The 25,787-nt window shown below is 41.6% G+C and overlaps 1 protein-coding gene across 9 annotated transcripts in view; it reads right to left on the bottom strand.

The window, feature by feature from the left end:
- Ica1l (islet cell autoantigen 1 like) overlaps positions 1-20,246 on the bottom strand; it is a 56,460-nt gene extending 36,214 nt beyond the window's left edge. The window contains exons 1-3 of one of the 9 annotated variants that reach the window (XM_076931838.1): positions 20,168-20,246; positions 5,518-5,696; positions 3,053-3,107 (exon numbers count right to left, since the gene is read on the bottom strand). In XM_076931838.1, the coding sequence (XP_076787953.1) occupies positions 3,053-3,107; positions 5,518-5,679 (217 nt within the window). In that variant the 5' untranslated portion in view covers positions 5,680-5,696; positions 20,168-20,246. Of the gene's footprint in view, positions 1-3,052; positions 3,126-5,517; positions 5,697-15,693; positions 15,886-19,899; positions 20,093-20,167 lie in introns of those variants that run through there. The other 8 variants (XM_076931837.1, XM_076931839.1, XM_034499186.2 and 5 more) reach the window with 8 other exon arrangements.
- Positions 20,247-25,787: the final 5,541 nt, after the last annotated feature.

Genomic DNA, 25,787 nt, shown 5'->3' with positions numbered 1-25,787 from the left:
CTAGGGTGGTCCAGCGGAATCTGGGCAGTGGGCAAGACAGACATGCACTCCTGTCTCCAGCATGCACTCCTGTCTCCCCTTCCGGTCCTGTGACCAACATTCCAGCCTTCCTGGTCCACAACAACACCGCCCCATGCCAGCTCAGAAGATGATCAGAACAAATGGCTGAGGTGCCTATTAACACTAGAACAGCTGGCCAGCTCTCCCTGGCCCTCCTCCCAACACCCCTCGCCTCCCCGCCCTGAAAGTCTCTAACCCAGGGGCAGGGCTTGGATTCCCTTCCCCCAGCTTCCTTTCCTTCTCCACCTTTTTTGCCTCCTGATGTCTTGGCTCTTTTCTTCCTGAACCTTTCTTCATCCTTTGCCCTCTCTCCTCTTCCCTCTCTCTTCTCATTCACTCCTCGCTTCCCCAAAGCTTGGTTCCGTCTGGACTCTTCCAGATGCCTCTGGCTGTGCGTTTCCTCATAGCGATAATAAAAACCTTCCCAACCATACCAAGTCTTCATTTTCATTCAGTAGTCATTTTAATTAAACATTCTGGTTAGTTGAGAGATATGCATTTTCTTTGGCTCATAACTTTAATATTAGGAAAAATCATTTCTGTGTGAAGACTGAGGGTTCTCTGGGAACATGGAACGCGTTGTTCACTAGGTACAAAGTGAATATAGTCTTACCTTTATTGATGTTGAAAGGGCAGGTAAGGCTCAACCTGTGCTGCTTTGGTGATGGGACCTGTCAGCCAGCATGAACAGATTCCTTATGCTGACAGCCTCATCCCTAGGCAACTGATTCCATGAACATGTTTCATACTGTTCCATGACACAGCACATGGTGAGCTCACATAGCTCAACATTCAATCTCTACTACAGAGGTTCACAGTCTTGTATGACCTGCTGTATTTGTCTGATAGTGCTAGCAGCAGAAGACCTATCAGTATAAGAGTCTCTAGACAACACGTATTTCTGTATCATCCTAAAGAGAAAGTGCACACCGAAACCTGCACATATTATTCCTTCCTTATTCTGAAATGCCACCAGGATGGCCAAAGATCTAGTGATTTCATGGCAAAACAAACTTGCCAATCTTTCTAGACATTTGCATTTCAGTGGACCATGAAGGTCAACTGGTCATGGCAGCCTTTTACAACTTGGCATTTTTGACCCTTAGTAATCTGGCCCCACGTTTCCTTTGCTCTTTACTCTTCTTAGTCTTAGTTACAAACTCTTGTATGGATACACACTATTTTCTTTCTTTAATCTCATTCCCTGGCCTCCAAATCTCTATCTACCCTCCATAAACCACTTAACTATAACCCTCTGCAGAATTCCCTTTGTCAATTATTATAGTCCAAGTTAATTCCATCTGCAATTCTGGGTTATGACTCTAAACTGACTCAATTGCATGCTTTCTGTATCATCTTTTATTTTGTTGCAAAAAGTTCAACTATGCCGGGCAGTGGTGGCACACAAGTTTAATCCCAGCACTTGGGAGGCAGAGGCAGGCTGATTTCTGAGTTCGAGGCCAGCCTAGTCTACAGAGTGAGTTCCAGGACAGCCAGGGCTACACAGAGAAACCCTGTCTCGAAAAACCAAAAAAAATAAAATAAATAAATAAATAAATAAATAAATAAAACTAAAAAGTAATAAAACGTTAAAAGAAAACAAATTCTAGGTGTTAAAAAAATAATAGATACATTGAATGTTGAGCATTGTAAGAACATAGGGGAAGATAAAGGAGGAGTTTAAATTTAGATATTGGGGTCAAGGGGAAGCCTCATCAAAAAGACAACTTTGAACTAAAACCTAAGGGAAGTCAGGAAGCACATGATACAGATGCTTGTTGTGAAGAGATTAACATAGTTCAGTGAAAGAATTTTAGGTTATGAGATCAGAGAGGCAGCCACATCCAGTAAACCACTATACATACATATATATGTGCACATACTTCTATATGTATATGTGTATGTATACACATACATGTTTATGTATATGTATGTGTATGTATGTGTATGTGTGTGTGTATATATATGTGTGTGTGTATATATATATATACACACACATACATACACACACACACACACATATATATATATATATATATATATATATATATATATATATATATATAAAGCCTGATGACCTGAGTTCAATCCCCAGAGTCCACATGATGGAAAGAAAGAATTGGCTCCAGTAATTGTATCCATATACATACATACACACATACATATACGTATATATTCATTCATTCATTTATTCATTCATTCATTCATTCATTCATTCATATTCTACTATAATAGAAGTGGAGAAAGAAATCCAAAGGCTAAGTTTCAGCTTTAAGAGGTCAGGGTCAGAGAGGAACCCAACACATGGAAGGATGCTGAGAAGTAAGGAAGCCAAAGAAGAAAAGCACAGCAGGGTGGGCGGGCATATGGAAGCAGAGTGATGGAGGTGGGGGAAGGGGAACTCATCAGCTGTGGGGATGAGAATTGGCCACTGGACTGTCCTTCCTGTGACCTTGACCAAAGATCCTCAGAGGAGAGGAAGTAGCTTTGCTGAGTGTAAGGTAACACATAAGGAAAGGCTGCTGTGAGCTGTTCTCCTGAAACCCCAGCATCAGGAGGGAGGAGGCAGAGAGATGCCAGGCCAGGCCAGCTCAGCCACACGGTGAGATTGTCAAAAAAAAAAAAAAAAAAGGAATAAAGTCCCTACATGGCACACAGACAGCCTTGTCAACTGTTTCTGTGAGAGAGGAAAGGAACTGGTTGTAGGGTCTGCAGGCTTCAAGAAAGGCTTTGAGTGATGGAAGTAAATCTTAGACTTACCAAGAAAACCGGAGATAGAAAGTGAATGTTGTCACATGATGTAATAAACCTCAGAAGGGAAAGATAGACACTAGGGATTTGGGGAACAGGTCACTATAAATATTCATAGTTTGCAATAAAATCATATGAAATGGTTTGATAAGCCACTACTTTCTCATTAAATGATTCATTTTAAAAATGTATATCAATACTTATTTGAAATGGGAATGATCAGATATGTAAGATGTCATACCATTGAGTCTTAGCTGGTATTTCTCAACTATCTTCACGAGTTCATTGCATGTCTCCTGGATGGAGTGAAAAACCTTGAAAGATAAATTTTATTAGGACAATTTAAGGAACAATAAACAAATACAACTTTTAGCACTTCAAAAGCAGAACATTAGCATAAAAGTATCAGTTAGGTCTATACTTATACTTTCATACTTATACCCAGTTTACGTGGCTGTGATGTGTGGTTTAAACATTAATTATGTCTATTTCCCTTGACTGGGATGTACTTTAGGCTTAGTTATATTACTGATATAGAAAGCACATTTAAATTTCCCTGTGAATGCTGGAGAAAAGGGCATGAATGTGTAGAGTCTGTCTATACAATCTGTTCTCCCTCAGCTCCCAAGTCATCTGAACACTACAAAGTTATATCCATTATACACTGCATCAAATATTGCCAATGATACACAACAAGAAAATACTTTAGAAAGAGTTGAGGCTCAATATGGCTTTTACTAATATTAGTCAAATCAATACAGCCCAATAAGTTTACTATAAAAAATAATGTACTGGCTGGGTGTGGTGGCACACACTTTAAATCCCAGCACTCTGGAGGCAGAGAAAGGTATATTTCTGTGAATTTAAGGCCAGCCTGGTCTACAAAGTGAGTCCAGTACAGCCAGGGCTACACAGAGAAACCCTGTCTCAAAACTACCTGCCACCCCTACCACCAAAAAAAAAAATGTACTGGAGCCAAGTAGTGATGGCATACTTGGGAGGCAGAGGCAGGTGGAGCTCTGCATTGGAGGCCAGCCTGGTTTAAGGGCGAGTTCTAGGACAGCCAGGGCTACACAGAAAAACCCTGTCTTGAAAAAGCTAATTAATTAATTAAAAATAATGCACTAGGCAGGTGTGGTACTGTAAGGGAGATGGAGCAGGAACCAGGAGCTGTGAGTTCAAAGCCACCTACAGTGTGGTCATACATACCACATGTAAAGCAGTACATGAAAGGTTTTTGTTTTATTTGGAGACAGGATGCTCACAGTATATTGTAAAATTTAAAAAGTGAGGATTCTGAAAGATTTTACCCTAAAGAAATGACAAAAGTTTGAGGTGTGTTTAGCCTAAACATGATATATAACATATGTTGAAGATTACACATATGTTGGAAGGTCTCAAAGTACCCCATTTCTAAAAAAAGATTTATTTATCCTTATTTTTATGTGTTTGCCTGTAGGTATGTCTCTATACCACATGCATTCCTTTTATGTGCTACTGGGGGCTAGAAAAGGGTGTCTGATCCCCCGAGACTGGAGTTACAGATGGTTCTGAGCTGTCATGTGAGAACTGGGAATGGTACCTTGGTCCCCTGGAAGAGCAGATAGGACTTTAACTGGTGAGTCAACTCTCCAGACCTCTATTCCATTAATGTGTACAATTTTTATGTTTTTGCATATTAGTTCAAGGCTAGCCTGGTCTACAGAGTGAATTTAGGCCAGATAGGGCTACACATGAGACCTTGACTCAAAAAAAAAAAAAGGAGGAGGGGGAAGAAGAAGAGGAGAAGAAGGAAGAGGAAGAAAAGGAGAAGGAAGAAGAAGAGGAGGAGGAGGAAGAAGAGAAAAAAGGCCCTGGGTTTATTCCCAGTACCATAAAACATAAATGGAAAGCCACAAGTAAGTAATAAAAGCAAAAATTTTAATCATTTGCTATTTGGTACCAACTAATTTATTTCAGTGAGGTATAGACAATATTTAAAGGGCTATAAAATATTATGACACAACCTATAATGAATGTACAGTCTTAACTAGGATTTTAATTGTTAATTAATAATTGGCTTGATACTACAACAAATATGTTAGGAAATTAATCAATTCCTAGTTTTATTACCAACTCTGCAAATGTTCTAGTTATAATAACTGTGATCTTTAAGAGGTGTCTCTGAATGACAGTCACGGTTAAGCATCCTGTAGCCGAGCTGCCTTTACCCCGTGCTGCTAGTCTATGCCAACTTGAGACAAGCTAGAGCCGTCTGAGAGACGGAGCCTCAGCTGAGGAAATGCCTCCATAGGATCTGGCTATAGGAAAGTATGAAGGGCATTTTTCTTAAATTAGCGACTGACAGGGTAGAGCCCAGCACATTCTGGGTAGAGCCATCTCTGGGCTGGTAGTTCCACATTCTACAAGCAAGCAGCTGGGCAAGCCACTAAATAGCACTTCCTATTGCCTCTGCGGCAGCTCCTGCCTGAGGTACCACCCTGATTGGGCTCCTATCCTGATTTCCTTCAGTGATGGACTACAGATGTGCAAGTGTAAGCCAAGTAACCTTTCCTCCCCAGCTTGCTTTTGGTCACAGTGTTTCATCACAGCAATGGTAACCCTAACTAAGATATCTCAGACTTCCCGGTGTAAAAGTTTGCTACAGTCCCTGCTTGGAGTCCCAAATAATAACAGGTCCATGCAATACAGGGTCTGCACATTTACCTCAAGCTTAGCATCCAGTTCTGCATCAGATGCAACCACATGCTCATCCTCCTTTTTTCCTGTTGCTTTGATAAAGACCTGTTTAGTTTTCCAGTATTTCTTCTGCATTCTGCTCACTACTGACTGGTTATCTTCTGGTCTGAGATGCTCAAAGGAATCCATGGAGTAACTAAAACAGACTAAAATTAGGCTTCTTTTAAAAAGTTTCCAATAGATTAAAAAATATATTGTATTAAAAAACATAAATATTTAGCTAGTGTGTCAGTATTTTATTGACAAATTAAAATGATATTAAATATAAACATAATGCTTGCTTTATATGATCTAGGTTTATTTTATAATTACAATTAGAGTAAGAGATAAAAGATTAGTATTACTACATTTTGGTTATGAAGCAAAGGTGATAAAATTGTGATGATTCTATAGTTATGGCTGAAAATAATTCTATCTGATCAATATCTACTGGTAAACATGTCTTAGTTTATTAACTTCCTCTAATTTTTTTAATTTTGCAGTATACTGAAAAATGAAGACATGTATACACATATATTTCCTATCACTATCCCATCTTTACAGAGCTGTTCTGTACCTATTGTTATATGTAAAGATTTGTATACATGCACTTCTTTAAATAATAAAGAAATACTTAATATCCAATAAAACAATAAAAATGAGTAGCAGAGTGGCTTAGGCCTTTAATTCCAGCATTTTGGAAGTAGAGCCTGGGAGATTTCTGTGAGTCTGAGGCCAGCTTGATCTACAGAGTGAGTTCCAGGACAGCCAGGGTACAGAGAAACTCTGTCTCAAAAAAAAAAAACAAACAAACAAACAAAAGTAAAATAAAATAATAAAATAAATAAATAAAAATGAAAACTTTAGATATGAAAAAGACAACACTGTAAGTCATCACCATAAAGCTGATGTCTAAGTGATAGCTCTAACATAGCTGACATAGTTACATATAAGAAAATGAAACATGAAAGCATTTTGTAAAGATGCTAAAAAATGAAACAACAATAATTGATACTAAAGCCCAACTTATTCCTGTGAACTAGGGGAACAGAACAGAGAGGCAGGTGACTCATTCATTGTATTTTCCTTACTGGCAAAACAAACAAACAAATAAACAAATTAAAAAACTCCAAAAACCCAAGTTCATTTCCCCTTTATTTTGAAGCCCTAATTAAGTTAAAAGTAAGCTAATTTCTAAATTTCCAGGGCCAAACAAGAGCAAGAAAACCGAGCAAGATACAAAAGGTAGAGGAGAGGTGAGTGAGGAAGCCCAGCATACAGCAACACCAATGCTGGAGAAAGATTGCATTATTTAAAATGATACACACACTTCTTTTTAAACACAAAGCGTCCAAAGCCATAAAAAAAAAAAAAAGAAAAAAAAAGAAAAAGCTTAGTACTCGGTGTCAGAGTGTTGGCCTAGCATGCATGAGGCCCTGGGTTCAATCCCCACTAATCTAAAAATCAAATTCAATTAAAAAATAAAATCCTGAAAAGCTAAAAGCCACAATCCAACCCAACCTCATATGGTGTGACATTCACCTAAAACAAAAAGACACAAAGGAATAAAAAATAAAAGTGAGAAGATGTCATAGCAGATCAATATATACCAAGATTTAACATGTTGGACATAGACAATTTATAGAAAATATTGAAACAAGTAGACTCCAGGTGCAAAGTTCAAGTAGATTAAAAAACCAACTAGATGGGGCTGGAGAGATGGTTCAGTGGTTAAGGCACTGTTTGCTCTTCCAGAGGACCTGGGCTCAATTTCCAGCACTCACATGACAGCTCACAGTCATATTTAACTCCAATTTCAGAAAATTCAATGTCCTCTTCTGGTCGCTAGTGACACCAGGGATGCATGTGATACACATAAAAACACACAGATACACTTGGTGTGCATAATTACATGCAGGCAAAACATCTACACATAAAATGAATAATTTTAAAAAATTGACTAGCTAGCCAGTGTGATACAAGTCCAGTACTTGGGAGACTGAGGCAGAAGGATCTCATGGTCAAGGCAGTCAGGGATACATAGTGAGACTCTGCCTAAATAATTAAATAAGCAAATAAAACTGTCTGACATGGCTTAGGAGCAAAGTGAAGACAACAGACATAAAATCAAAATGACCTTCAAACAGGATCAGATTTAAGAAGAGAGACACAAGTAGACAGTGGGGAAGAGAAAGGCCATAAGGAAAAGCAAGACAGAGTGGGACAGAAACACTAAGGAAACACAATAGCCCTTGAACTTGTGAGTGTCAGTCATGATGTATAAATAAAATGAGGTGGATAAACCTAGGTAGGATAATACAAATACAATTATAAATAGGTACATCATAGACAAACTGCTTAAATCTGCTTAAATCCAAAAACAGGGAAAAATAGCAAAGAAAATACTGTAAAAACAGAAAAAAGCAGCCGGGCTGTGGTGGCGCACACCTTTAATCCCAGCACTTGGGAGGCAGAGGCAGGCGGATTTCTGAGTTTGAGGCCAACCTGGTCTACAAAGTGAGTTCCAGGACAGCCCGGGCTATACAGAGAAACCCTGTCTCGAAAAACCAAAACACACACACACACACACACACACACACACACACACAAAACCAAAAAACACAAACAAACAAAACACAATAAATATATATATATATATATATATATATATATATATATATATATATATATATATATATATATTTAATAGAGATTTCACTCTGTAGCTCAGGCTGATCTGGAACTCACTAACTCATTATGTAGATCAAGTTAGTTTTGAACTCATGGTGATGCTCCTGTCTCAACATCTTGAATGTTGAGATAACAGACAGGAACCACCAGTCCTGGATAAGAAAACTTATATTGAAAAACTATGATGCTTGTCAGTGGTAGAACACACCTTTAATTCCAGAATTCAGGAGGCAGAGGCAGGAGGATCTCTGTGAGTTCATGGCCTCTACAGATTGAGTTTCAGGACAGCCAGGGCAACAGAAAGAAACCCTGTCCTGGTGGGTAGGGGAGAAAGAAAATAAAAACACAATGAAACAAAAATACAGATAAGAGGTGGGTTTTCAATAAAATAGCAAAGTTGAGTAAAATAGAAAGCCTAGTCATGGTAGTGCACGCCTTTAATCCAGGCACTTGTGAGACAGAGGCAGGCAATTCTCTAGAGGCCAGCCTGGTCTACAGAGCAAGTTCTAGGACAGCCAGAGTATACAGAGAAACTCTGTCTCAGAAGGGGAAAAATGCTATACTTAAAGATACTGGAAAGAAAACCAACCAACCAACTAAATAAACAAACCAAACCATATTAACCCATAATTCTACATTTATGAAACTGTCTGTTAAAAATAAGCCATTGTGGGAATGCACACCTGAAATAAAAGGACTAAGAGGTTGAGGCAGGACTATTATAAGTTCCAGGCTATCCTGGGCTACAGAAACAAGTTCTTAAAATAAGAAAAATGAAGACATTTTAAGATATAAAGCCTAGAATGAATGGTTAAGGTATGAATGCTAACTAACATCTGGCTAGGCCATTTATTTGTTGTGGAGTGTGTGTGTGTGTGTGTGTGTGTGTGTGTGTGTGCTGTTCCTGGTTCACATGGAGGTCAGAGGGCAACTTGTAGGAGCTGGTCTTCCCCTCCTGTTCTGCCTGAGTTGGAGCCCTTACCTGCTGAGCCACCTTGCTAGCCCCAGAATGACTCTTAATTTCTTTAGAGAATAGCTATTTCCCCTTGCCCAAGGGAAAACTCAGCTAGTCCTTTGGCTAGCTATTAGGTGTGTACAGGAGAGTGGCTAATTATCTATTGTCGTTAGCCTATAGATCTCCTGGGAAAACAGACTACCTTATTTATAGCAGTTTGCTTTATAAATATTCTTCTGTTTTTCTATTTTGCTTTTGGTCAAAAATTTTTATTGTCATTGAGTCTTCCAGGAATACTAAGTCTCTCATGTTTCCGGGGCGTCTCTGGCATTTGCTGCCTTGAGCACACGTGTGTTGCTCGTTTTGCTTGGATTCTGTGCTTGCCTCAGTATCATCCCCATGACTAGGAAGGGAGATGGGTGGAAAATGATTAACCCTGGCATTTTTAAGTGCAAAGTTTATTATTTATGGTTTTGGCAGTTAGTGGTGGGATGGCCTAATGCTGCTTGTGTTCTAATGCTAACTTTGGACCCTCAAGACTAGTTGCCCCAGAGACACAGGGTCTGCATGTAGATGCTGAGAACCCACAAGTTATTTATGGTTGGTAAATAAAGATGCGACAGCCAGTAGCTGGGCAGAAGAGACATAGGTGGGGTTTAGGTTTCGAGAGCTTTGGGCTGGTGAAAGAAGAAGGTGCAGGAAGAGGGAGGAAAAGCTGTTGTGTGTTAGAAGTCAAGAGAATGCACCCCTGGGGGCTGGCCAACTGGAGTTAAGAGCAGCCCAGATGAAACAGTAAGTGTAGATACTAACAGCATGGAGGGCAGGCAGCTGCCCAGCTTTTGTACTGTTTAAGGCTTATTGTAAATATAAAGGGTGCCTGTGCTTTTTTTTTTTTTTTTTTTTTTTTTAATCTGGGTACTAAATGGTCTAAGGTGGTGTAGAAACCCCAGGTTGGGATTAAATATTTCTACAATAGTCCTTTCCACTCCCCTCTGGAATGCATGTGGTACATGTAGGAGCCCTTCTGATGCATACCCCCCAGGCCTTATCTCATATGCTTTGTTTGCCTTTGGTTCCTTGTCACATGACCTCTTCATGTGGTTGTTTATGACAGAACCCACATAAATGCTGGGAATAGTAGCTTGCACTTGTAACCCCAGATCTGAGGTTGGGATAGGGCAAGCTAATCCCAGTGGTTTACTGGCCAGCTAGTCAAATCTCGAGCTCCAGATTCATCACGAGACTCTGTCTTTAGAAAGGCAGAAAGTGGTAAAGGAAGACACTCAAATTTGACCTCTGGCCTCCATATATGGCCATACAGGCAAGTAAACACAGACACACATATGTGATTAATGCTCTCTCTCACTCTCTTTCTCAGACACACACACACACACACACACACACAGCACAAGACAAATTCACAAAAGAACTTTAAAAGTTCAAAAGTTCAATGAGCTCACATAAGTATATCCCACCAATAGCTAAAGAAATACAAATGACCAGGCAGAGAGGGGTGGAATTCCAGGCCAGCCAAAGATAGATATACACTCAATCATGTCTAAAGGGGGGGAGGGAGGGAGGATGTCAGATGAACAATGATTTAAAAGTATTGAAACTTCCAGGAAAATAATCAAATAATATATGTTATATTACATAACTCTTTTCTCTATAATTAAAATAGCCCACATGCAAAATGTCAATATTTTAAAGCTCTGATGTCAATAAATAAAAGTTGGATATAATAAAATATACATCAAATTTAAGGAGACTCCCAAATCTGATATAAATGTCCTCTAATGTCATATAGAGCCATTTCCAGTAACTTGTGTGAGTTCTCACCACTAATTTGAAAATATAAAAACCTTGAAGTCACAGTGGCCAATCACAAGATAGCAGAAGAGACAACTGAAAACAGGGCCAATTTATAGTGGGACTATTTCTTTACAATTTTCCTTTGTGAGAACCTGATAGAAGAATTTATAAATTGTCCACATTCCTCAGTTGGGTAGAACTAATTCAACAAAACTTGACATTGGTAGGTTCAGTTCTCAGCCCTTGTCGCCTACCACCACCGTTTACCGGTTACAAAGAGAAAAGTCTTGGGAGCTCTTCTGAAGACAGTTGCATTTGCAGAACCACTCAGAATCACCCCAAGGTCAAAGACAGCAGCGCTCAGGATCACTTTCTTTCCCAAACGCTCCCTTAAAAGGAGCTGATTACAAAACAAAAATCTATCAAAGGCAAGCAGTAGTGGGCACCCTAAAATTCAAGGCAGCTTATGAAACATTTAAAAATAATTCTTGCCCAGAGGCAAGCCATCATTATGTAGAAAACATAGGCAGGAAGCACATCAGACCAAAATGAACCCACTGTCAATCAGCCTTGCCAGCCTCCAGAACCATAGGGACCTGTAGCACCCAGCAGCCAATCACAGCAGAGAACAATCAGCATCCAGTGCCCAGCCTCAGATCCCACAGCAGCCCTTCCAAACGCCAGGTGAACAGGAAGGGTTTACAGTGGCTCTGCTCATACCACTCTCAGGCAGAGATTAGGTCAGAATAGAATGGCTCCATTCAACAATAAATAATGTACAAAACAAATAACAAGAAAAAGCAGCACTGCATGCAAGAAAAAGGAAACTGCCATAACAGAAACATTTAAGAAATCCTCTTGAAAAAGTAGTTCCATAAAATACAAGTTTGAAGAGCTGGGTGCAGATAAATACAAGATAACTCCACACAATTGCTCATAACAGTTGAGAGAAACAAGAAGTAAGAAAAAGCAGCTGGCTATGGTGATGCACACCTTTAATCCCAGCACTGAGGATGGTAGATCTCCAAGTTCAAGGTATCCTGGTCTATGGAGCAGCATTCCAAGGCAGCCAGGGCTACACAGAGAGACCCTGTCTCAAAAACAAGCAAAGGAAAGAGAAAGATGTATTGGATTTGAAGGGCATAAGAAACCACAGGCAGAACAGCTGTGCGGAGACCAGTCTGGGGAGGTTTAAAAACGCAAAGGCAAGGTAAGCATGGCCTAATTTGAACAGCATGGATAGAATAAGGATGGCAGATCTAAAGGAAGTAATAACTCTGGACAGAGATGCAGACACTTGGAATAACCACGGGAAGAGGGATATAACACCAAAGGTGAAAGAAAGGCCTACAATAAAACTAATAATGATCCAGACTGGGACGCCTTGTGAATATTTTTCAGCTTCAAAGAAAATAAAGAATTCTGCCAGAAGAAGTTGGTGTCACCTCCAAATTAAGTAATTTATACTGGCTCAGACACCCACTCTTCACATAAGGTGGTAAAGTGAGGGTACAGGTGTAACTCTGAGAGGAATTGCCTGGGATATTGTGAGGCCCTGAGTCGGAGGAAAAAACAAGTGCTGTGTCAGGTGCTGAGGGGCAAAGACTACCATGTGGAATTGTCTCCTAGCTAGACGATAACAGTAACGGCTATATAATACTCTTGTATGAGTGGTACGAGTTTATTGTTGATGGATATACATTGTCTTCAAACTTGGCATTATCTTAAACCACAATACAAGAAAATATTTCAAATATATCCAAGCATGTCTATTAGCTAGGTTCATGCAAGATGCACACAGGCATAGATGCATCTTAAGATGTTTAGGTTTTGCTACACTGTCCTTCATACTGTACCAAGCAGCAGCATCTCCCAGCAGCATGCACTCATGCTGTGTTTGTGTCACATTTGGCTAAACCTTTCAGTATTTAAATTTTATCATTATTGTTATATGTTGTGGTATTATGGGATGCTGTCCTTCCCCACTGCCATCAGAGCAACTATGATCACCCTCAAGAAATTCTCACAAGATTAGTTCTGCTGGTGTTCTCTAATGGAAGACAAGGGGTGTTCAAAGGGTTCATGAGGCACACAGAGATGAACATGAAGGGCTGGCTCACAAGGCAACACACAGGACTCATGAACCCTTCCTCTCCCCAAGATACAAAAGCAGTTAATTCTGAGTGGGAGAATCTCTGTCTGGTGGTGTAGTACCTGTAAATAATCTCAGTAAACCCTGGGTCCCTGAGCTAGACTTGGGCTGAATCACTTGTTTCTGCCATGAGTGACCCATCTAGGGTGAATAAATGTCTCTCCAGGAGTCATACAGCATATGGTGACCTGGGACTACTATTACAAGTAGCTTAGGGTGCAGTGAGCCTCAGCCACACAGACAGTCAACTAAGTAAATGACAGCCCCAGCCCTCAGCTGTCCCCTAGCTTACTCTCTTTCCCTGGGGCCATCAGTATTGAAATGGGGTCAGCTGACAATCCTATAGCGGACTCCCAACCTTCAAGTAAAGTGTAAGTGGCATATCTCACTGTAAATCAAGTCCTAGAAATTACAGTGAGAGAGCTAGGTTGGAAGCCACAGGCTGAGAGCCAGCCCTACACTCAACAGCTAGCCTGTGAACAAAAGCCGTCTTGGGGTAAACTCCACCTGTCACTTCAGTGGGCACACAAATAATGAGAGAGCAAACCAGGATGACAGAAACCACTCTAGTGGTTTAGACAGGATCATACCAGCTAAATATCTCTTAGCCAAAGCCTAATCCAGGACAAAGCCCCCATCTCTCTTCAATTTGGTAAAGTTATAGAGAGGTGTGGAGGCTGCAGGGAAAACAGTGTGTAGGTGACAGTCTGGTTTGAGAGACGTTTGATTTACTTATGGAGCTTTTTGTCTGTTTTTGCTTTGTTTCTGAGACAGGGTCTTGCTTTCTACATTGGGCTGGTCTGAATTCTCTTGCCTCAGTCTACTGAGTGCTGGGAATGCAGGCACCTGCTGACACAGTTAACTCTGGTTCAGGAGGATAAAGAAAGACGCCATCTTTGTGACACTGTCCTGGTTAGTTTCAATTGTCAACTAGACACAATCTAGAGTCAGTGAAAAAGGGGGAACCTCAGGTTTAAATTGCCTCCATCAGCTGGGCGTTGTGTTGCACACCTTTAATCCCAGCATTCAGAAGGCAGAGGCAGGTGGATCTCAGGGTTACACAGAGAAACCCTGTCTCAAAAAGGCACTCCTCTACAGTGCCTTTGATAATAGTGTGTAGAAGAATTTTAATCTAGCAACATGGTTGCTCTGGCAAGGAATCATATCCAAAGACCTTCTAGGTCTATATGATCTGGTCAGAATGCAGACACAACCTTAGCACACACCTTTAATCCCTGACAATGAAGGTAAGGTTAGTTTGGAGGAGAAAGAAGCCATGTTTGAAAGTGATGTCTAATTGAGGGGCAACCAAAGTGACAAATCAGAGAAAGATTTGACAGAGTAAGTCAGATAGGACACACCCAGCTCTCAGGAATTCACAAAAAAGAGAGGCTATGAGAGAGGGGAGGGGTGGTAGTTTTACCAGGCCAGTTTTACAGAGACAGGTTGCACAGAGAACAAGCTAGACACAGGAGAAGACAGAATGAACCAGAGAATGAGAAGGAGCCAGAAGATTAAACCAGACTGCCAGAGTTAGTATGAGGCCAAGCAGAGCAATTCAGTTCAAAGCCAAGAGAAGCTGGATTGAATCAGTCATCTTGGAAGATTAGGTTGTATGGAGGTTAGAAACCTGGGCCTAGGCATAGTTAAACCAGAGAAGGACATACTCTGGGCTTGGCCCAATGTATTCACGCAGCTTGGGTAAGGATCTCATCTCATCACTTCAGTTGAGGAAATAAAAGTGACATTCACAATGACATTTGTCATAGCAACAGGAAGAAAACTAGAACAGACACGAAGGACAAAGTGAAGTAATCAATGCTGGTGCAGAAGCTGCAGCAAGTTACCCAGAAGATGCAGCTAAGATGATTGTGATGGGGTGGCCACACACTAAACCACAGATTTTAAGGGAGATTTTAAAAAGCCTTCTGTTTGGAGAAGACCCATCTAGAACTTTCACAGCGGGAGAAGTCAATACTGACTTCCAAGGACAGGATGACTCTCTTGTTAGGGGCTAATGCTGCTGCTGACTACGTTGGAGTTGGTGCTCATTCATCATTCTGAAAGTTCTAGGCCAGTTAAGAATCAGAGTAATCATCTACCATTCTGCTTATTCTTATCTCTCCACTTCCTCTTCTGCAATGATCCCAGAGATGAAGTGGTGGGTGACTGGAAGGAAAAAGTATATTCTGTACACAGCAGGGCAGTAGCCATGACCTCAGAGGTTGTGACAACATACACAACTCCTGAGGTGGGCACAAGGTCCTCCCACCTCCCACCCCTGCCAGCTGTGGAGGAAGTGGTAACTGATAACTACCCGGAGAGGCAGTCAGCTTTCTTTAAGAGTGTGTCCCCACACAACACAGATCCACCATGCTCCAGTGGACAGGCATGTGCTGAGGGCAGATAGGCAGTACAGTGAACTTGGTGGGGTTTTTTGAGAGGAGGCGACAAAGTAGGTATGGGAGAGTGACCTGGGAGGAGTTGGGGGAAGAGGGTGAATATTATCAAATACACTATACAAAATTCTTATACAATGTACAAAAGAACTCACAATAAAATCGGCTGCATTTCTGGGCACCAGCAAGAAGTATCCAAAAAGGAGTGTTGAAATCGCCATGCATGATAATAAAAAGAAAGATATAGCAGGAACAACTGTAACAAGGAGACACAAGACCTGTACACCAGAACCACAAAACACTGATTAAAAAAAGTTTTCAAAAATGCTAAAAGACTCCCAGCATCTTTTAGAGACTGTCCAGGGGATGAACTGTCCAGGGATGAACTAATGTTCTTGGAATTGACAATGGTCATAGTTACATTGCTAGGCAGTGGTGGCTCAGGCCTTTAATCCCAGCACTCAGGGGACAGAGGCAGGCAGATCTCTGAGTTTGAGATCAGCCTGGTCTACAGAGCTAGTCTAGGACAGCCAGGGCTACACAGGAAAAGCCAAACCAAGATATATATATATATATATATATATATATATATATATATATATATATTCACAACATGTAGATATAGTTAATGCTCAGAACATAAAATTGTTTAAAAGGAAATTGTTGATATAGACATGAATATATCATCTATATAGCATATACATATATATAGTCAAAAATCCCCAAAGATATTCACATCACATACACACACCCACACATGCACACACGCGCACACCCATGCACACACACACACACACACACACAGTCATAGTGCATTTACTGTGACTGTGCTGTAAAGGGACTAAGCCTGGTGACAGGGCCTCTCTTCACAGCCCTGTCTGTCAACTGTTTTTTTTTAAAAAAAGATTTTTTTATTTTATTTATATGAATATTCTATAGCTGTCTTCAGACACACTGGAAGAAGGCATCAGATCCCATTAGAGATGGTTGTGAGCCACCATGTGGTTGCTGGGATTTGAACTCAGAACCTCTGGAAGAGCAGTCAGTGCTCTTAATCACTGAGCCATCTCTCCAGCCCCCCCCCCCCCCCCCCCCCCCCCGGTCAACTGTTTTTTTTTTTTTTTTTTTTTTTTTTTTTTTTTAAATCCTACTGCTGAAGCCACTGCTCAGGAAAGAAAGATCCTTCCAAATTATTGCTGCCAAGCTGGGCACAGTAGTATGTCTCTGTTGTCCCAGCTGCTGAGGCAGGAGGATTGCTTGAGCCTGAGCAGCATAGTGACACACCATCTTATATTTGTATTAAAAAACAAAACCAAAACTTTTATTGGCAACACACCTAGCCATCAGGAGCTCTGATGAGGGTTTACAGTGAAATTCATGTTGACTTCACATTTGCTAACATAGCAGCCATTCTGCACCCAGTAGATCAAGGAGTCATTTCAACTTTTAAATCTTACTGTTAAAGAAACACACTTTACAAGTCTGTAGCATCCACTCCTATGACAAACCCAGGAAATTACATAATGACCTTGCCAAAAAGTCAGCATCTCAGGTGCTTTGATCCAGGACTTATGAGATGAGATCAAATATCAATATTAACCTGTGTCTGGAAGAGTTGATGTGAATTCTCAAATGACTTTGAGGGCTCAAGACTTGGGTGGAGAAGTAACTACAGGTGTGACGACTGTAGCAAGAGAAATAGAACTGGGTGTAGAGCCTGTAGCCGAGGCTCTCCATGTAAATACATGTTACTGTATCTCATGACAAAACAGTGGATAAGGAATGGCTTCTTGAGATACAGAGGACACTGATGAAATAACAAAAGACTTAAGATATCACTTGGGCTGGAGAGACGGCTCAGAGGTTAAGAACACTGACTGCTCTTCTAGAGGTCCTGAGTTCAATTCCCAGAAACCACATGGTGGCTCACAACCATCTGTAATGGGGTTTGATGCCCTCTTCTGGTGTGTCTGAGTAAAGCTACAGTGTACTCATAAAAATAAAATCATCATAATAAAAAAATCACATAAGTTCAGCTGATAAGGTAGATGCAGGGTTTGAAGGGACCAGCTCTCTAATAAAAAAGTGCTATGCTACCAAGCAGTATTAGTATTGCAAGCCACAGACAAATCATTCCTAAAAGAAAGTTAATTGGCACAGCAAACTTCACAGATGTTAAAAACAACAAAAACAAAGAACCCAAAATTGTTACAGCTACTCTAACCTTCAGCAACTCAGCAACCACCACCGAATCAGTCAGTAGCCATGGAGGCGAGACTTCTCCCACCAAAGTCTTCTTCAACACTGGATGAAGGCTTGGGTGGTAGCCCTTTTGAGCTATTAATGATGTATTCTTAATAAAACTACAACTTTTTAGACTTAAGCTATTGCACACTTAATTAAAATGACTTTTAGGTGTGTGTGTGTGTATGCGATTGTGAGCACACATGGGCACACACCCATAAACCTGCCATTTAGGAGGTAAAGGCAGGAGGATCAGGAGTTCCTGTCTTGAAAAAAACAACAAAATAATTTTTTTTTTTACCTGCTATACTACAAGAATTATGTAGCTTCTTTATTGTGGCGCCTTGGAACTGAATTGACAATATATCCAACTTATGCCTGGCCAAAGTTAAGTTGGGGCCATAATATCAAAATACAATTCCAAATACCATCTGCTAGAATGCCGAAATCCAGCAATATCACATCCCAAGGTACAAGTCTGGAAATAATAATATAAAAAACAAACTCGGGCTGGGTACGTAGCTGGGTATGCTCAGGGCCCAGGCTTCATTTTCCAGCACCACAAACAAGACTTAAAAAATAAAACACCAAAAAGAAATATAATAAATGTTAACAGTTGCTCATGTTGGCTTTTGTAAATGTTACATTAGTCTTCTTTTTAGCTACCTTTTAAGCTTTTTTTTTCTTAGTGTTCTACAAACGGGCCAACAATGGTAAAATGAGATGTGTATAGGTGGTAACTGATTTTTAATTATAAACACAGGATCTAAACAGAAATCTAATGTTTTACTACAGAAAAAAGGTAAAACTTGATGTAAGTTGATTAAAAAAAAAAAAAAACCAACTGGAAACAAAAGGGCAAAATTTAAATGATATATGATAAAGACTATATGACCCATGGGAAAAGGGGTATGTAACCAAAGTCACTTCGCATAAGGAGAATCTCCTGTTTCATAAATGTTTTAAAGTTCTTTACACACCCCTTCTGTTGCTAAAGAATAGAAAAATGATAAAAATTTAAAGAAGACATAGAGTGTTAAAAAAAAGTAAAATGTAAAAGATTTTACTCGGGGCATTACAGAAAGCCAGAGTTTGTTAGTATAAAACAATGTAGTATATTATGTTTCACATTTTGATATTCCAGTCACTGGAATAAATTTAATTTTCATAACAAACATCTATAATGAAAATATGGATCCCTGCTTTTCCCATTAGTCTCATGTTTACAGTTTTGCCTTCTGAACTGGGATCTCAGCACCCTTCTAACTCTAAGATTATAACGATTCTCTAGCAATTAGGATTGCTGGTAATTAGACAGTGCTTTGCTGTTCCTAATAGCTACATGTACGACCCATTTTACATGATTAAAATAAGTACAAAAAGTTCAAGGAAAACTGGTAATGTTATGACCTGATAATTAATATGATTTTAAACTTTGGTTACATAAAATATATACCCACCATTAGGAGATGTTAACTTGTCCAGTAAATGTATAATTGTAATATATAATTCATTCCCATGAAAGAGTGAGGTACCTGTAGCTGCTAAATATTGATGTGAAGTCGATTAAAGTAATATCACTTTACAATATGTCGTTTAAGGCAGAATCAAATAAATCAATACTTAAATACTTAGAGCTCAAACCATAGAGAAACATCATCTCCCCACAAACTATTTCAGTGACCCACAGCTGCTAACAGGTTGTATGTTTTGTTCATGAAGATCATATATTACATGACACCCCCCACTCACACACACCGCTGGCAAGATCACAGCTCACGGGTAGCATGCCAAGCAGGATTGTTTTTCCTTCTTCATTTTTCTTGGAGCATCAGGTATCGGCCACCGGCATCGTCGCCCAGGTGGGGTCAGTGGTCAGAGACACCCGGCCTGCTTTTCCCCAGCCAAATCCGTGAATCCGTGTGGTGATGCTGAGGTCCCCACCTGGGAGAGGAGGCTTTGTGCACCGACACCCCCGCGAGGTGATGCATTCCGCACATCACTACAACCCGCAGCTTTGCTTAGGTTCTGTTTTCAGCACGTCGATCCCGCAATTGGTCTGTCAGGAAGACATCCCGTAACAGGACAATAATAAAAATAAATTAAGCGCGACGTACAAAGGCAGCCAGCAGGAAAGCACGCCGGGCTGTGAGCATCTGCCCCCATCTGGGGCGCTCAGGCCGGCCTCAGGCCGCGGCTTCCCCTGGAGGGAGCGCGGGAGACGCCCCCGCCGCGGAGGGGCCAGGCCAGCCGAGGCCGCCGCCTGAGGCAGGCCCACGGAGAGCGCGCGGCCCGCGCCCCCGCCCGCCGTCGCCATGGGAACCAGGTTTGGCCACCGCCGCCCGCCGCCCTGAGGGAGCGGCGGGCCAGACCCCGGACGCTCACCGCGCCGCCGGAGCCGCGCCGCTCCTCGCCGCTCTGGCCGCGCCGAGCTCGTCCGCGCACCGGCCCAGCCGCCGCCCGCGAGCCCGCGCCCGCCGCGCCGGTGCGCCGAGGTGCGGGGCTCCGCGGCGGGAGATTTAAACCCGCGCGCGGCCCTGCGCGCGGCCGTTCCGCTCTGCGCGCCCCGGCGTACCTGTCTCCGCCGGCGGAGGGCGCGGGCCCTGGGTGTTGCTGGCCCGTGAGAAGTGACGGGCGCCGGGCGCTGAGCCGAAGCAGCCGAGGTGGGTGCGTGGAAGACCGACTTGGCCCTGCCTCCCAGCTCCCGCCTTCCCCGCGCTGCCGCTGCGCCTTGGTCGCCACTTACTACTAGGGCTCAGCGCGAGGCAAGTGTTCACGCGGGGCTTCACACTCATTTTTAAAGGTTTAAAGAGGGACAACTGTTAATAACTGACTTCAAATGCCATATATAGAACTGTAGTTCCGAGTGTGAGAGTGAATGATAAACCAGTTTTCAAGAGTAGAAAGCAAATTCTGAGCCTAAAAACCTCAGGAAAAAAAATGGAAATGAGGCAAAAGGAAAATTAATACTGGTAAGGAATAATAAAGTGCTTTCCTTTTCACTGACGTCCAACTATAACTTTCCTAAAGGTTTACAATATACGAATTCATTGTATATATGACATATATAGGCTAGCAATGGGGGAAAAAAAAACGCTTAACTCTTGGGATAACTACCGGAGGGATCATGAACTACATGAGGTAAGGGTTTACACTGAATATTAATTACAAAGTGGTCTGTGAAGTTTTTAAGCTTTAGACTAGAAAAAGCGATACTTCTATAAAGGGCTGCTTTGAACTAAAACTTTTAAGATAAATTCTTACACAGCTATTTTGGATTTCAAATAATGGGCAAATACTTGAAATTATATGCAACTTTGGGACATTTTCCCCTCTAGGAAAGTGCCAATAGCTTCTCTCGCTCCTCAAAGTCCAAATCCTTGAAAAGATAGGAATTAGCAGGAAGCAGATATGATTGGTCAACTGCAGTTTTCTGGATCTTTCCTAGGTCATACCGAGATGGGTAGGTGGGGCCCTAACCTTTTCTAAGGCTCCAGAGAGCTTTTTTTTAACAGCCAGGAGCCCAGAGCAAGAAGTTAGTAGCAGTCACAGCGATTCAATGAGTCCAGCTGTTAGCGAAGCAACATGTGAACAAAATGAAAAAGATTAAAGCTGGGAAAAACTGATGTGAAGGACCACAAGTACAGCCAGGCAAGAGCGAGCTGCTGGACAAACTGTTGACATTGTACCACAGGTTACTGAGATTGAAGCTGGAAAGCTCCTGACAGAGCTGCAGCAGCTCCTTAGGACTGGGATATCCCTCCCTCTTCCCTCCTCAACAGCTGGAAACTGCCAGAAACTTCTGGGTGCCCTATAACCAGTTCAGAACCCACTTCCCTACCCGACAAGGTTAGAAAGCACCCTGCCCCCCGCACTCCCCCCCCCCCCCCCCGGTTGAAATTGTGTTCGATGGCTCAGGGCTAGTCCTCTCCAGCTCCAGGTTTTAACAGCTCTTCCCTGCAATCAGGATCCTATTTTAAAATTTTGAGTTTTTGTTGTTTGTTTTCCTGAGACAAGTTCTAGCTATCTAGCTTTGGGCTATGCTGGAACTCACTATGCAGACCAGATCTTAGATCCACCTGCCTCTGCCTCTTACAGCCAGGTTTATTTGTATGTACACAGATTCAGCCAATCAGGGCCCATCTGGCTCTATACAGCAGAGCTGACAAGAGCTTCCATTTTGGCAGATTGCTTTTCAGAGGAAGAGAACTAGACTCAGGCTGGCTCAACCAGCTCTAGAAGTTTTTGGAGAATACTGTCTTCAAGGGGACCAAACCTTGGGAGGTTCACCATGCTCCAGCCTCCAGGACTTCACCTGCAGCTGCAAGGTCTCCTTCCTTGTCTGAGCCTTAGGATTCCATGCTGTGGCTGCAGAGGGAAAATTCATTCCTGCAGCTGTCTCCAATCTCCGAGATCTGACCAGAGACAGACTCAAACTCAAGGTTGGCATCCCAAAGTTCTCCTCGAGTGTTCCACCTGTAACACTGCTCTCTCAGGTGTGTTAAGAGCAAAGTCCTAACATTTGCAACCTCTTACTGGCACCTGCAGCCTGCTGAAGCTACAGGGCTGTAGCCTCTCAGCTGACATTCTGCTGCCAAGAGTCTCAATTCCTACTTTCCTGTTTGAATTGTTATGCCTGCATGGCAGTTAAATTCCCCATTGCTTTGCCTTAGGTATATATCCACCCCATTCATGGGGAGGGCAAGGCAGGAACTCGTCAGAAAACTCTCAGTATTGTTAGCAGTTTCCTCAGAATTCAAACCTCCCTTTCTGGAAAATAGTCTCACAAGACTCAAGAGGCTCATGAAAGATCCAAGGTTAGGCAGGCAGCAAACAGTTGCTTCTGAGAAGAGACTGAATGTGGGTTGCCAGCGGGTGAGCAGGGAACTCTAGGCATGTGGCTTTTGGGAGTTGTATCACCACGCTGAGGTGGACTTTTTGGTGACTTAACTGTCATTGTGTCATTCGTGCTCCTGTGTTACCCTCACCCATGCTTCTAGAAAGTAACCTGCTAAACTCAGTGCTTTTCTAAGCTAGTGGACTCCTCTAATGGTCCACTGTCAGTGCCTTGTCTACAATGAACAGATGCTGAACACTAACACCATATTTATCTACCAGTTTGTTTTTTCCATTAGATGTTTTGCTGTTCCATTCTTACGTATTTCTGCAGCCTTGTCTCCTAGTACTGTGCCTAATGCAAACTTAGGTCCCCAATCAATGTTTATTCTATCAATGACTGAAACAAAAAGGTCTAATGGCCAGCTGACATATAATACCTAAACAGAATCAGACATCATTCCAAGGAACAAATGACTTGTAACAGTAAGCAAATCAACTAGGATGTTACCATGTCAATGGTATGCTTGTTTCTTGGGCTATTTTAGGTAATACTCTCTCTCCAACAGTTAGGACTGAATTCAGGAGGACAAGCTATCTTTCCCTGCTCTACCTGAAACAGAAAGGCCTGCCAAGGAACACAGCAGGAAGTCAGCAGTCCTGGTTTCTCACTAAATCAGGGCATGTTACAGAAAGAGGTGCAGTGTTTTCAAATACTACAGTACTGGTGTCACAGATCACTAGGAAGCAGTGACATGAGTGTGGAAATGTCTCTTGGCAAACCATGCTGAACTACTGATGACACTTCTGGGCCGTAATCAGGAATTCCTCAGGATGGTCCTTTATATAAAGTGAATTAATGCTCTTCAACTGGTAGGGCTGATCAAGATGTTTAAGTGGCTTATACTAGTGCCTTAAGAAATGAGTAAGGCAGTTGGACGTGGTGGTACTCAAGAGGCAGAGGTAGAGACAGGCAGAGATCTGTGAGTTTAAGGTCAGCCAGGTCTGGATAGCAAGGGTTACAAAGAGAAACAGTCCGAAAAGAAACCAAAAACAAAACAAACAAAAAACAAACAAACAAAAAACCCCCAATCACCACCCACCAGAAAACACCCCCCCCCCAACCCAACTAAAAAATAAGGCAGCATGGTTAAAAAAAACAAAACAACCAAACCAAAAACTACTTTTTAGGAAATAAAGGATTTAACACTCTTAAAATGCTTATGTGAGATTGAATTAAGTATATACAATTGCCACTTCTCCATGAACATAAAATTTTATACTATTAAGAATGTTTTCCTTTATCCTAGATTCTTACAACTGAAAAGAAAGTAAGATGACTTGAGATGTGGGATCACAAGTGAGACCCAAACTGGTGGTAGGGTTTTTTTTTTTTTTTTTTTCTTAAGACGAAGTCTCAGTATGTAACCCTGGCTGGCCTGGAGGCACTATGTAGACCAGGGTGGCCCCCAAGCTCGGAGATCTACTTGCCTTGGCCTCCTGAGTGCTGGATTAAAGGCACTGGACACCATGCCCAGAGTGATCTTTCCATTTTAAAAGATTTGCTTTGCCTTTGTTTATGTATATGCATCAGATCAGAAATTGTCACCAGAGCACCTGGAACTGCAGTTAATGATTCTGAGTCCCAAATTTCATTAAATATTTCATTAGTTGCTTTGGTCATAGGACCTTTTGTTTTTTAAAGAATTTATTTATTTATTTTATGTATGAGTACACTGTCAGAGTCTTCAGACACACCAGAAGAGGGCATCAGATCCCATTATAGATGGTTGTGAGCCACCATGTGGTTGCTAGGAATTGAACTCAGGACTTTTGAAAGAGCAGTCAGTGCTCCTAACCACTGAGCCATCTCTCCAGCCCTGGTCATAGGATCTTAGCACAAGAACAAAACAAAAACCAAATTAAACATTCATCATTTCCTAGAACCTGGAAGGCATAGATATATGGCTATGCATACTTAAGTTCCAAGTGGAAGAGGGTATTTTCTGTATTCTATATAAAATATAAATTTTAGATGCCTTGCTTCTACTGGGCCTTCTCCAGATAAAGCAAGGTTTTATTTTCATATTTTTCCATGATAAAATAGTTCCTTCTAGGAATCTAAAGGTGGCTTCAGAGGAAGTAAAATTTCCTGGTGTATGGAGTATCATGTACACTTCCTCCCTAACAGTATTAAGGCTGGTATTTAGGGCTTTTCTGTGCCTCTCCCTCGGTTGGAAACAACCTGCACCCTCTTTCACCTGTCCAGATGTGGCTCAGCTGCCACCGAATGAGATTCTTGAGAGCGAATTACTTCCTATTGCTGTTTACACCCTTTCTCTACTACCTCTTACTTCTTTCTCTGCACTTGGGACATTAGTGTGGCTAAATTCTAACGTCTGCCTCTTACACTTTGTGCTTTTTCCCTTTCCAATCCCTAACAACATTCTGGAGTTTTACTAATTCAGTTTTTTCCTAATTGATTTAATTAGGTATATTCAGCCTAAATTTGTGTATAAGCACACATATTTAACACAAGGCCTCAAACATGTTAACTAATGGTATCTATCACTAAGTTGGCCTCCACTGCCTAAGCCTAATTTTAAATTTAGGAGGTTTATTATAAACACTAAGAACAGACACTGGTTAAACGTAGATCTGGTCTCAACCTATTTATAGACTCCATTCCTGTAAGACAGCATATATAATCCTTTTACTCCAATTTATCCCAGTGATAGGCAAGCAGCTCAAGTGAACCTCAGAAACAAACATGTAAAAGCCCAGGTTTCTGCTGGAAAGGGACCATGGAAAGGAAGACAATTTTTTGAAGAAAAAGAAAAGCACATTAAAAGATGGCTAGATCCTTTAGACTTGTGTTGGCCTCTTATTTTCATGTTTAGGGACTAAGTTCTAACCACTTAAATAGCCCGGGATTAAATGGCATATTAAGTGGCTTAGATAGAATCGTTGTCAGTGATACCTGGCCTCTGGCTTTGCACGCATCCCTGTTGAGATGGCCTGAACAGAAATAAGGCTGCCATGGAGCCAGGATTGAGAGTGACTAGGCAAAGGGCGTTTCAGATGCCACATCCTTTCCTCCATCTGTCTTGATACGTGGGCCTCCTCACCTTTGCTCTTCAGAATGCCTGAATGCGAACCATTTGTGTCT

Source organism: Arvicanthis niloticus, chromosome 3 (genome assembly GCF_011762505.2).
Source record: "Arvicanthis niloticus isolate mArvNil1 chromosome 3, mArvNil1.pat.X, whole genome shotgun sequence".
Taxonomy (NCBI): domain Eukaryota; kingdom Metazoa; phylum Chordata; class Mammalia; order Rodentia; family Muridae; genus Arvicanthis; species Arvicanthis niloticus.
The sequence above is the reverse complement of the archived record's forward strand: the minus strand, read 5'-3'. Positions and strand labels throughout refer to the sequence as shown.